At 63.8% G+C, this 11672-nt stretch overlaps 2 protein-coding genes across 2 annotated transcripts in view; one reads left to right on the forward strand and one right to left on the reverse strand.

Moving 5' to 3' along the window:
* Nucleotides 1-3014: 3014 nt before the first annotated feature.
* Nucleotides 3015-6495, reverse strand: LOC147526756 (transmembrane protein 161A-like). Its single transcript, XM_086627894.1, is given in 14 exon segments — nt 3015-3040; nt 3043-3270; nt 3501-3515; nt 3518-3596; nt 3676-3850; nt 4015-4128; nt 4337-4480; nt 4625-4685; nt 4767-4918; nt 5220-5376; nt 5474-5571; nt 5805-5909; nt 5995-6098; nt 6473-6495. Coding segments are annotated over 14 exon segments (1461 nt in total). The 5' UTR covers nt 6476-6495.
* A 1718-nt stretch (nt 6496-8213) lies between these two features.
* Nucleotides 8214-11672, forward strand: part of LOC147526757 (mitochondrial coenzyme A transporter SLC25A42-like) — a 9911-nt gene continuing 6452 nt past the window's right edge. Inside the window, exon 1 of the mRNA XM_086627529.1 lies at nt 8214-8314. Coding sequence (XP_086483655.1) covers nt 8214-8314 — 101 coding nt within the window. The remainder of the gene's footprint in view (nt 8315-11672) is intronic.

The raw sequence follows: 11672 nt of genomic DNA on the forward strand, positions 1-11672 counted from the left end.
TGTGTGGTCTATGCATATGTTGGCACAAACACTGTTAAATGCCTTTTGTCAAGACGTGTCCTCACCACCCCTGTGTGCGTGTCCGCCTGTTGTGTCGGTCGGGCTGCTTTTCTTGGATCTGGAGTTCTATTTTATTGCAGTGAAGACAAGTTTGTTATATAATGTTTATATATTTTAAGATTTGTGCCAAGAGAGGATGTATATTAATAAAAAATTATAATTGACCTTGCGGGCTCTCTGAGGGCGCCTCCTGTTATACGTTGCTCAGGAGGGTTGGTGCATCCTGGGTGGATTTATTGAGGGGACTGAATGTGGGGTGTCTGGGTGGGGGAGTTGTGGCTGGGGGTACCTTTTGTGGGGCTGACTCTGTTCCCACCGTTGCAAGTCTGAATCGCACGGGGCCAACCCTACGAGCGCGCCTGGCACCCTACGAAGCGCATGGGTCGGTGCTTTGGGCATTGCATGGAAGTTGGGAGAAGCTTGGAGAGGGAAGGCAGCTCTGGAGCTGGCTGGAAAGCTGCGGTTCCCCCAGAAAGGCCAGTGCTGTCCCCAGCCCCGCAGCCTGGGCCGGGGCTGGTTGCGGTGGCAGCAGGTGGCACTGTCGCTCAGCCATGGCCCGGCGCCTGCCCCCAACTTGGGGTCCCCCGGCTGCTGTTCAGCCCTGCTCAGCTTTTTGGGCTTTCAGCTGCGTTTCGTTGTCTGGCGTGGGGTGACCCTGCAGTGCCTGGCGAGGTGGGAAGGTCTCGGGATAGATCTGGCCGTCTCGGAGTAACCTCCCTTGCAGCCCACTACTGCTCCCTGCAAGGAGCAGAGCTCATGTCCTGCTGCATCCCCAGGGAAACTGAGGCCCAGAGGCTGAGACTTGTGCTAAACCTTGGAGGAAGCCTGTGGCAGAGCTGGAAAACAGTCCCTGTCCACCTCCCCTGTACCAGCTGCCTCTGGAGCGTGCTGGTTGACGGTAGCATCCCTACCGTTGGCTTCCTGGCTCCCTGCATGCAGGGGAGCATCCACTGGGTTGGTTTGGGCCACCAGCCATGGAGAGAGCTGTGGTTAGCAACTTCCCCGCTGCCCCACGCAGAACGTGGGCAGTAAGGGTGGCAAGGGGATCTCATTTGGGATGGGAGCCGGTGGAGAGAAGGCAGGGCTCACCGCTTCCCTCCCTGCCAGGGCATGGAGGAAGACTCCGGGAGCTGCTGCAATCCAAGCCCTCTCCCCAGCCCGCGGTTTCTTGCCAAGCGTGGCTCGGTGGCCACCGAAGGTAGGTGTGCACCAGGGCAGCGTGGCCCTTGGCAGAGCAGAGCCCCGTACCCCAACCTAAACAAAGATACAAAAAGAATTCTGGGGAGAGGAAGATGGGGGGGCTCTTCATTCTATTTGATGGGGCCCAATTTCAGTGGCTGTGGATCTGTCTCCTGCTCTTGGCTGGTCCATCAGTCATCGTCCCCGCCTGAGAGGGTCACGTCTGGGCACATCTCAGGGGAGGAACTGTCCTGCATGTCTGAATGCAGCACAACCCCAGGCCTTAGCAACCGTCCTCCTGCCGCGAAGGCTTCCTGCCAGCTCAGCCCCCGGCTGCTTCCTCCACATGCTTAAGGAAAATTAGATAAATGAGCCATCAAGGCAGTCGGAGCAGCTTTAATGGGACGGCGCAGGCTGGAACGAGTCCCTCTGCATCCCGGCCCTGGGGAATCGCTTCTTCCTCGCACCTTTCCACTCGCATCTCGGCGACAGCGCTGCCGGAGCCAAATTCCTCCTGGCCCCGTGCTGGTTAACGGTGCTGCCCTGGGCTCTGCCTTCCCCAGCTGTTCGCAAACGGGGAATTTCTCCTTAATTTTTTTGCAAAACAGCTTTTACTCCATCCGAAGCTTGGGTACTTGGGAAGCAGGTGGAGGAGGGCTGCCCGGATTAGCCCTGTTAACACCGGGCAAAGGGGCTGTCTTCATCCCAGCCCTTGGCGAGAGGGAATTAAGACCATTACAAGGCTAATCAAACAGGATCAGAGCCCCTCGCCCTTTCTCTGAGCAGCCCAGACCTGATAATCCTTTTTCATGCAGCTGGACCAGCACCCACTGTGCAGTGGGGAAGAGCTCGGCTGAGATGGACAAGGGGCCATGTGCCCCGTGTCCGTCCCCCCTCCCTTCCAGCCGCCGTCGGGCTGCGCGGTGCTTCATCAACCGTGGGTACGATCCCAGCGCCAAGGGGGGGCGAAGGGCCAGGAAAAGGCACCGACTCGGGCTGCAGGGTTTGTTCCCCTTCCTGCAATAACGTGTATGGGGCTTTGCCACTCGCCCGCCTGCCCAAAGGCAGCGGGACCCCCCTGCCCTGCCCAAGGGGCTCCGGGGCTGCGAAACGCAACAAAGCAGCAGGTTTCAGCGTGGCAAACAGACTCTGGGTACTTATTTATTTCTAAACCAGCCGCCAGCCGAGGCTGCTGGCTGGAGCAGTTCACATGAAGCAGAGGGATGGCCCCTAGGAGCTCCAACCCAGCTGGCCCCAGCAGTGACCCTACAAAAACACACTTACCCTTGGCCCAGGGCAAATGCTAGGCAGGGCAAACCCCAAAATCTGTGCTGGCGAGCCAGGCTCTCACTCCAGCCTGGCTGTGAGGTCTCCACCACGCATCCCTCACCGAGTCCTTGGCCTGGCACGTGCAGCCTGGGCTGGCAGGAGCCGCTGCCCTCGAGGAATAAAACCCAGCGGCGAGAGCCCGGGGCAGCCAGGATGGGTGAGAGCAGGAAGGGCTTCAGCTCCTCCATCACCGTGCGGGCCGGGGAGGGAGAGGAGGAGGAGCCGGAGGGCAAGAGCAGGCACGGTGGTGAGGGGCAGCAGGAGCAGGCGGTGCCCCGCGCCAGCCCGAATGCATAAACCAGTCGTGACGAGAGCTGGGGGCAGAAACGTCCCCACGTGCATGTCCACATGTGCCACGGGCACGTACGAAGGGGGTAACCAGCCGAGGCAGGAGCAAGGGGACCAGGGCACCGACTGCACCCAAGGCAGGTCCCAGCTCCCAAAAGTCAAGAGGCTGCCAGGTACTGGTGAAGTAGAGGCCGAAGAGGCTGGTAACGACCTGGCAGGCGGCCACCCACCAGGTGAGGAAGGCGAAGAGTCCGCGGAAGAAGAGGGGGGTGAAGATGCTGCTCAAGACGCCCGTGATCTGCTCCACCGCGGCACCGCACGTCCTCCCCGTCCTCGCCACCGGCACGCGCGGTGCTGCAGTTGCTGCTGGAGGAAGTGGAGGGGGCTCCGGGTACAGCCCCCACGAGTAGCACCCTGTGTGACAGAGGGGACAGCTCTGCGGGGGTCTGTCCCCACGCTGCAGCCCCCTCCCCGTGCTACAGCCACGCTGGTGGCTGAGTGCCAGCACGCTCGCTGCATGAACTGGGTTCACGCCAGCTGCAAACCATGTCTTGAGAGCTTGGGGACGCCTTGGATGCTGCTGATGACTTGCAGGTCTCATCCTGCCCCTCCCGAGCCCCCTTGTCCCCCCACCACCCCCTTACCCAGCGTCTTGAGAGCAGCGTGCAGTGGAGGGTGAGGATGACGGGCCCCAGGTACTGCAGGCTGACCACGGAGACGTAGCAGTAAATCCTTGTGATCTGTGGGCAGCGGGGATGAGCGGGAGGCTGGCAGCTGTGCCCGGACCCCCGCTCCCACCCCAGCTCCCACGGCCAGGACCTTGCGCTGGATCTCCAGGACGGCGATCCGCCCGGCTTCCTTCTTCATCTGCTCCACCCAGCGCTCAGCCAGGCCCAGGTACGCCTGGAGATGATGGCGGGTGACTGCCAGGCGCAACAGGCAAAGGCTGACGATGGTCCAGAGGCGCGCGGTGTTGTAGGCAGAGTCCGACATGCTGGGGGCAAGAGGAGGGGGCTGTCAGGGAGGTCTGTGTCTGATGGGAGAGCCGGGGGGGCTACTGGTGTAGGAGGAGGTGGACTGGCGCACCCGTGCCTCAGTTTCCCCTTAGAGCAAGGATGCCGGGGCACAATTCGGACCTGTTGCCGGTGCTCCACTTACATCTGCACCGTCTGCTTGCCCATGGGCGCGTGGAGCAGGAAATCCCGCGAGATGGGCTTGATCCACATCACCACCACGAGGACAGGCGCCAGGAAACTCAGGTGGAGCAGGACCCTGCGGTGCGGCAGTCAGAGACCCTCCCCGTGCCGCCCAGTGCCCCCCACTCCCTCCCTCCATCCCTCCGCGGGCAGGGACCGGTCCTCACCCGCACCCCCTCCACCCTGTCCCACCACCCAACCTCCTCGCCGGGGGGAGTCCCAGCCCCCGAGGTGCCAGCACCAACCCCCCTCGCCTCCCTCCCCACCCCCAGATTTCACCCAACTGGGTCAGGGGCTTATCGGCCGCCATCCGCAGCGCGTCAAGGTGCGTCTGGGCCAGGCGCAGCCCCGGGAAGGTCAGGCAGGCGCCCAGGAAGGAGCACAGGGCCACCAGCCCCACCTTGAAGGCCAACTTGGCGAGGGGCAGCCTACGGAGAGAGAGGGTAGCGATGGCGGGGGGACAGGTCAGCTCCATCCCCGGTGAGCCCCAGAGGGGTGCCCACCCCAGATTTCCCAAAAGATCCTTCCAAACCCCCCGTTTCCCTCCCTGCCCCACCCTACCACCAACTCACGTCCACTCCCAGCCCTGCTGCTTCAGGATGCTCTCCAGGTTGCTGCTGACACTGGCCAGCCCTGCGGGGAGCGACCCCCCCCATGAGCGGGGTCCCCAGGGACCACCCGCCCACCCGCCTCTCCCTGTCCCCCCTCACTCACCGGGCTCGAGGCCGAACTCCAGGTAGTCCTCCCGGATAACCAGGGCCACCATGGCGAGGAGGAGGAAGAAGAAGGCGAAGGTGAGGCAGACGGAGCGCTCGCCCCCCTCCTCCGAGCGGAAGTAATGGCGCATCACCATGAAGAAGACCTTGCTGTGGGCAGGGGGTGGCTGTCAAGGAAACCAGGGGGCTTTGGGACACCCCCCCCCCCAATGCCAGTGGGACTCCCCTGCTCATTAGCACGTCATTAGGCCACCACCACCTCCTCTGCGGGATGGCTCTCGTTAGGCACCTCCACGGCTCGTCAGCGAGCGGTTTATAAATCCCTAAATTTCAGTTTTCCACCTCAACTGGCTTTTAATGGGGGGAAAAACCAAGGAGGGCAGGTTCCCCCTCCCGCCGCTCGCACCCAGCCACGGCGGCAATCGCTCCCCAGAAGCCGGCAGAAGGATACACGGAGAAGATGATGGTCAGCAGGCACCAGAGCACCCCGATGTTCGTCTCCTTCTGGGGGTCCGCCAGGCAGTAGTAGCCCTCGGTGAAGACGTACACGGCGGTGGCGTAGACGGCAAAATCCACGAACCACTGGTAGTCCAGGAAATACCGCAGCACTGGGTGACGGAGGGACACGTCACCGCGCTGCGGGGACCCACGGCAGGTCCCTGGGGGTCCTGCGTGCAGAGGGAGTGGTGGGTGCACGGAGGTTACCGAGAGCATCCACGGCGGTGATGGGGGTGGTGTCCAGGCGGAGGTCGATGTCCCGCGGCACGGAGAGGGGCTTGTCATCCGTCACCCCGTTCACCCGCCTGCAAGGGGAACACGCGGGCTCGGGACGGCAGGCAGAGCTGGCCTGTCCCTTGCGTCCCGCGGTGCCGAAAGCCCCTCGTGCGGCGCCACGTCCCCGGCTTGGGGCTCCTCGTCAGCAGCCCCGAGGCTGCCACGGCCGCCCTCCCCAGGGGAATCCCGTGGCACGCTGGGACGGCTTCCAGTAGCACCAAAACACGATATTTTGTCATTTTAAATCCCTCCTGCCCGACACGGCCGCGGCGTGAGCGGAGCTGACCTGTCCCGCTTGGCCCTGGGCCGCTGCTTGCCTGCCAGGGCGCAGAGCTCCTCGTCCGACGGGTGCTTGTACCGGTGCAGGCTGGAAGGGAGCAGTGGGGTGTCAGCGGTGCTGGGGGGTCCCCGAGGCCCCCCCGGGGACGAGCAGGGAGGGACGGGTCACGTACCTGCCGTTGCAGAGCAGCCAGCGAGCGAAGGAGCAGTGCGGGGCCAGCTTCTGCATGACGCTGGCTGCCAGCAGGCTCACCACCACCTGCACCCCCATCACCGCCTGCACCGGGGGCACCCTCAGGGGTCCATCCTGGCACTCCCGCTCCCGGAGCCGGGGGGGGAGCTGGCGAGCCCCCCACCAGCCTGCAGTGCCGGGGCTGGCCTGCTTCCCCCAGCCCCTGTCCCTGCTATGGGGCACCCCGGGCATGCACCCCCCGGGCATGCAACCCCCGGGCATGCACCCTTCGGACGTGCAGCCCCCCAAAACAGCCTGGGCACGCACCCCTGGCGTGTGCACACCCCCGGGACACCCCGGGCACGCACGTTTGGGCGTGCACCCCCCCGGACAGCCTGGGCATGCACCCTCCGTGCACGCAACCCCCCGGGTGTGCAACCCCCCGGGTGTGCCAGCCCGCGCCCCCCGCCCGCGCTCACCATGCCGGGGTCAGCGCAAAGGCGGCCGCAGGAAACCCGTCCGCCGCCGGAGCCCCCCGCCGGCCAATCCACTGCCGCCTTCCCGCTGATTGGCAGCTGTTAGACCAATGGAAGGTCCGCAGCGGGCGGGGGGCGGGCTTTTCGCGGCGCCCGGTTCCGCGGCCGCTGCCTCCTGGGAGCTGTGGTCGCCGCGCAGCCGCGGGGGTCGCGGGTTCGAGCCCCGACCGCGCTGTGCGGGACACGGCGCAGCCCCAGCAGCGGCTGCGTGCGTCTGTAGGAATTAAATCCTGCACGTGTACATGCCTGCACCCCCCGCGTGTGTCCGTGCACACACGTGGGGGTGTATCTGCACCCTGCAGGCTGAGGCTCTGCAGTACCCATCCCTGCACGCAGCCCCTGGGCACTGTATTGTGGGGGCAAAGGAGGGTACAGAGGTTTGGGCAGAGGTAGCTCCATCCCCGTGGCCTCCCTGTCCTCCTCCACCCTGGGCCCGGGGGCTGGCTGAGCTGGGACCTTCCCCTCCCCGGTGCCCTCCCTGGCGCAATGACACCGTGGGACAGGCTGTAACCATCTCTCCTGCCGTGTCCTCTTGCCTACGTCTTCCTTGCGAGATGAACGGGCTCTTCTCCTGCATTCATCCCCCCTGTTGCTGCCCGGCTGCATCTCCCTGCGAGCACTGGAGGAGCCGAAGGTGGACAAGGCCAGGGCAGAGCCGCTGGGTGCAGCTCGTCCTGGCTGACGGTGGGAAAGAGGCTTCCAGGCCCACCACGGTGCCAGCACCGGTGTCACGGCGGGGGTCTGCAGGCATCTCAGCTGAGCTTTGGGCTATTTAGGGCTGTGACAGCCCTGCCCGACAAGGAACACCTGCTCATCCTGGCAGGGGGCTTTGCAGGTGCTGGTGGGTGCCCCTGGTCCAGGAAGGGTGCTGGTGGCCCCGAGGGGTTGCCATGGATATCCATCTCCCAGGCGACGGGATGCGCTTCCCACTAGATGTCGCTTCCGCCCGTGCCCGGAGCATCCCTTGTGAGTTGGGGTACCCAGGCCTGGGGGGGTCCCACATCCCACCCCGCAGGTACCCCCAGGGCGGCGTGGGCATGCAGCCCCCAGTGTGCGCCCTGTACTGGCTTCGGCCGGGAGAACTCAGGGGCTGTGATGCCACAAAATTCCCCCAGCCCCCCTGAGCACCCTGGTCCTGGCTGCCAGGTGCCCCCAGCTACGAGCCAAGCCAGGGGCCGGCTCCATCACCTTTGCTGGCCGGGCACAGCCCATGTCCTGGCCCCCCCAGCCCTTGCACCAGGATGCAGCATCAGCCTCTGGGGCTGCACAAAGCAGTGGCTGCTCATCTCTGGACTGAACGCAGGACCCCAGGGTCCTCGCAGCCCCCACCGCGTCGGCTTTCAGCTCCGCCGAGACATAAAAAAGGAGGGAAAGGTGGAAGATGGATGCTCGGAGCACCCCCAGGCCGGCTGCCCTCCCCCAGGACACAAAAGCCCCTTTGAAGACTGATTTTACACCGCTCCTGCCGGGATGCCCGAATTAGCATCAGCAGAAGGAGCTGCAGCAACAGGCACTTGTCGATGCTGCTGTAAAATTGAATTAATGGGGCTCCCCGGTCCTGTGCCCGATCAGGGAGTGCCAGGCCAGCATGGTCCCTGTATACACTGTGGGGACGTTTCCTGGAAGTGTTGGGGCTTGGCAGCCACACGGCACCCACCGAGCCAGAGCCAATCCCTGGACAACCATGGACAAGCCAGGGGACCCCATGGACACCACGTCCAGGGACCGGCTCGTGGACTTTCCACCTCCGGGTGATGCCGGGGGCAGCTGGCGTGCCGGGAGCCGGTCTGTGCCCATTCCCCCCGCAGAAGTTTCCCATTTTGCACAAAGACGGCGGCGGGCGGCGGCGGCGGGCATTGTCCGGGCTGCATCGCATTACCCAGGGCTCCCGGAGAAATCACTTGTATTTCACGCTCCATTGAGCAGCTGCCTGTATATATTTTCTGTGTTGCACTTTTAGCATGACAAAAGGAGAGGGCCTGTGAACTCCTTGCTCTTCAGACCTCTCCGACATGTCCCCTGAGCGGAGCCCCCCTCGGTTAGCATAACAAACTGCCACGCTCCCTCCGACGTGCTCCAGCTCCCTCCTGGCCCTTTCCCTGGGATAATTTAATGTATAGCTCAATATTTGGGCGTCTGGGTCGCCGCCGCTGGCGGGCAGGCGAGTGCGTGCTGGGGGGCTCGAAGGCAGGGACTTTGGCAACGATGTCCTTCCAATGCATCCGTAGAGGAGCCAGCCCGGCCCCGCATCACCCACACTGTGCTTAACTGGTCACCAGTAACACTGGTGGGACCCCACAGCCCTCCCTGGGGAGGGGGTTGAGCTGTGACAGCCCCAGCTGGACGTGGCACTGGCTCCGCAGCGCTGGCACCCCGATGCCAAGTGAGCAACCGGAGTCACCACCCTCTGGGGCGATGCTGTGCATCATCCCCTGGCTGCTCCTGGAGCTACAGGTCTCCAGGTTCTGGGTTTGTCCTGAAATTTGACTTAAAGGCAGAAAAACGGGGGCTGCGGGGCTGGAGTGAGCCTCAGGACCAGTGGCACCAGTTCGGGGCTGGAGCAACCCGCGAGTGCACTGGTGGGTGTTCATCCCCCCGAGGTCCCTGTTTGCACAACCTGTGCCACCCGTCCTCCACCAGGGCCACCCCTGGGGAGCCCCGTGGAGTGGCACAGCAGAGCCAGACCCAGTTCCCAGGGCTGGGATGGAGACAAGGGAGCAAGCGCAAGGTGAGACGTGCCCAGTCCCCATGCCAGCCAAGCCCAAAGCCAGGGCTGCTCCTGCCTCCCCCCAGCCCAAAAGGGACGGGACATGGTCCCCTCTGGGGCTGGGACCCCTTCAGGACCCCTGTCACCTCCCACTGCGAGGAAGGAGAGGGCTGGCGAGGTAAAAGCTCGACCCGCTGGGAAGGAAACACACCCTGGACGTAGAGTCTGGCAGGGATCCGGGGCGTCCTGCAAGAAAAAGGGGCAAAATCCGTCTCAAACTCCAGTGCGCGAGGGAGACCAGGCTGCAACACAGCTGGGGGCTCTGAACACCTTTAATGCACATTATTTTTTTCCCCTTTCGCCTCATCGAGCTGCAGATCTTGTTCCCCCGACGCCTCAGGCTCATTGGCAGCAGCTCCGTGTCCCTCCAGCTTCCCAGGATGGCATCTCAGTGGTCCGTGCATCCCTGTCTGGCACCGAGGTGTTGGGGGGACCCCCAGTGGGACTCCCCAGGCACATCTGACTTCAGCCTTTCTCGGTCACCTGGACCCCACGGCGTCTGGTCCCCTCACCTGTTAATGGGAGAAACTGGTGTGAGCCCAGTCCCAGCCTGGGGAGAACCAGAGCCGAGTCTCCGCGGGACGGCTGGGAGGTGATGGTGTCACCATCGTGCCAACTCCCTGCCCAAATAATCTCTGCCCTCCCTACAACCACAGTCCCCGTCCCACCATGCGCTTGGGGACATTTCTAACGGGTCTGGCAGCAGGGACAGGTGGGAGTTTGGGGTCAGCGTGTGTTTAAGTGGCTGGTGACCCCCCAGGACATCTTGGCAGAGGGCAGGTGACAGCGGGAGCCTGGAAAAAACCGTATCGCTGCCAGGTGTCTGATGGGGAGAAGAGCTCCCACCCAGGCAGCAGAGGGGTCAGTGTCCTGCAGAACTCATGTAAGTCCTTTAAGACAATGATCCCAGAGCAGTGAGGGGGGGCCCTGAGCACTGCCGTGGGGTTCACAGGGTCCCCACCTCCCACCCCGCTCCCACCAGCTGCTCCAAGAAATCCTCACCGAGAGCCGCACTCTGTGCCAGGTCTCCTGCGACCAGGCTGACCCTCGTGCCATCCCCAGGGCACGCGGTGCCACCTCCTCACTCACGTCCTTGTCGCTGCCGGTCGCTTGCGGGGGGGTCCCGATGCTCCTGCCGTGGGCCACAGTCAGCAAAGCCCCCCTGGGCACTGCCGGGCGACCGCCTGCGGATGAACGTACGCGGCGTTAGCAGCCGCCTGCACCAGGGCTGCCACCCAGCGTCGCAGTGCCCCCACCCCTCCCTAATTCCAGCCTCCTCCTGCCTTTTCCCGCTCCTCCCCACAGCTGCATCCCCCCTGACACCCCCTCAGCCCTTTTTCTTACGCAGCTTTGCAGGGCCTGAGCCCGGATTCGCTCATTAATGGGCCGGTCGGGGCATCCTTGTGCTCTCCCTTCACGTTCAGCCTTCGGCGTTGCTTTATGGGGTGCTAAAGCGGCGCTGACAGGTGCTGCATGGCATAAATCCCCGTTTTGCCACCTCGCCCAGCCCCGTTCCCCCGCTGCGAGGGCTCTGCCAGCTTTGGGGTTCAAGGTCCATCTCCCTCCGCTGACTCCATGGGGTGGGGGGCCGGCGCAGGCACCCTCTGTTCCCCAAACCCCTCCGACCCCCGACGCACACCGGATGTGGACACAGATGGGGCCACACGTCCCCCCTGCAGTACAGGGGGAGGCACAAGCACGTCCGCAGGTGCCGACATCGCCATGATGCATCCACGTGAATATTGTGCTTGGAAAAAAACCTCCTCCTCGATGCTTTTGTGCTCGAGTTTTGACCCACCGGGTTCTCCCTCCGGGACACTGCAAAGCCGCCGGGGTGCGGGGAGGATGCTCGCTGCCACAGGGGTCCCCAGCAAACCCCACCTTTCCCACCACCATCCCATGTCAATCCCTCTTCCTGGATCTCCCCTCACCCTCTGCCTGCGCTGACCATCCCGCATCCGTGCCCCATCTTGAAGGAGCCTCATCCAAGGGATGCTGACACCCCGGATCCCCCTCTCCGGGGGCAGCTGCGCTGCTTCCCCAGAGCTTGGGGTTCCCGGCGGTGCTGGCTCTGCCTCACCGTGTCCAAGGGGGTCCCCATCTGCCCCCCACCTCCCCAATTGCGTGGGGCAAGACCACGCAAGCCGAGGACCCGTGCAGTGCCTGGATGGGGATCTCGGCGGCTCATCCAGTGCGACGGGATGGGGAAGGGCTCGATCCCGCTGCCGCACACAGCGTGAAGTTCGTTAATTAACCGAGGTGTGTTTGGGGCGGGAAAAGCAGGATTTCTTATTTATCGAAGCGCTCAGCTAATTCCTCTGTTCCCTAATGAATTGACCAAGCCCAGCTGCTTATGGGGCAAAAAAGGAACCTGTT

This window comes from Tauraco erythrolophus, chromosome 28 (genome assembly GCF_009769465.1).
Source record: "Tauraco erythrolophus isolate bTauEry1 chromosome 28, bTauEry1.pri, whole genome shotgun sequence".
Lineage (NCBI taxonomy): Eukaryota > Metazoa > Chordata > Aves > Musophagiformes > Musophagidae > Tauraco > Tauraco erythrolophus.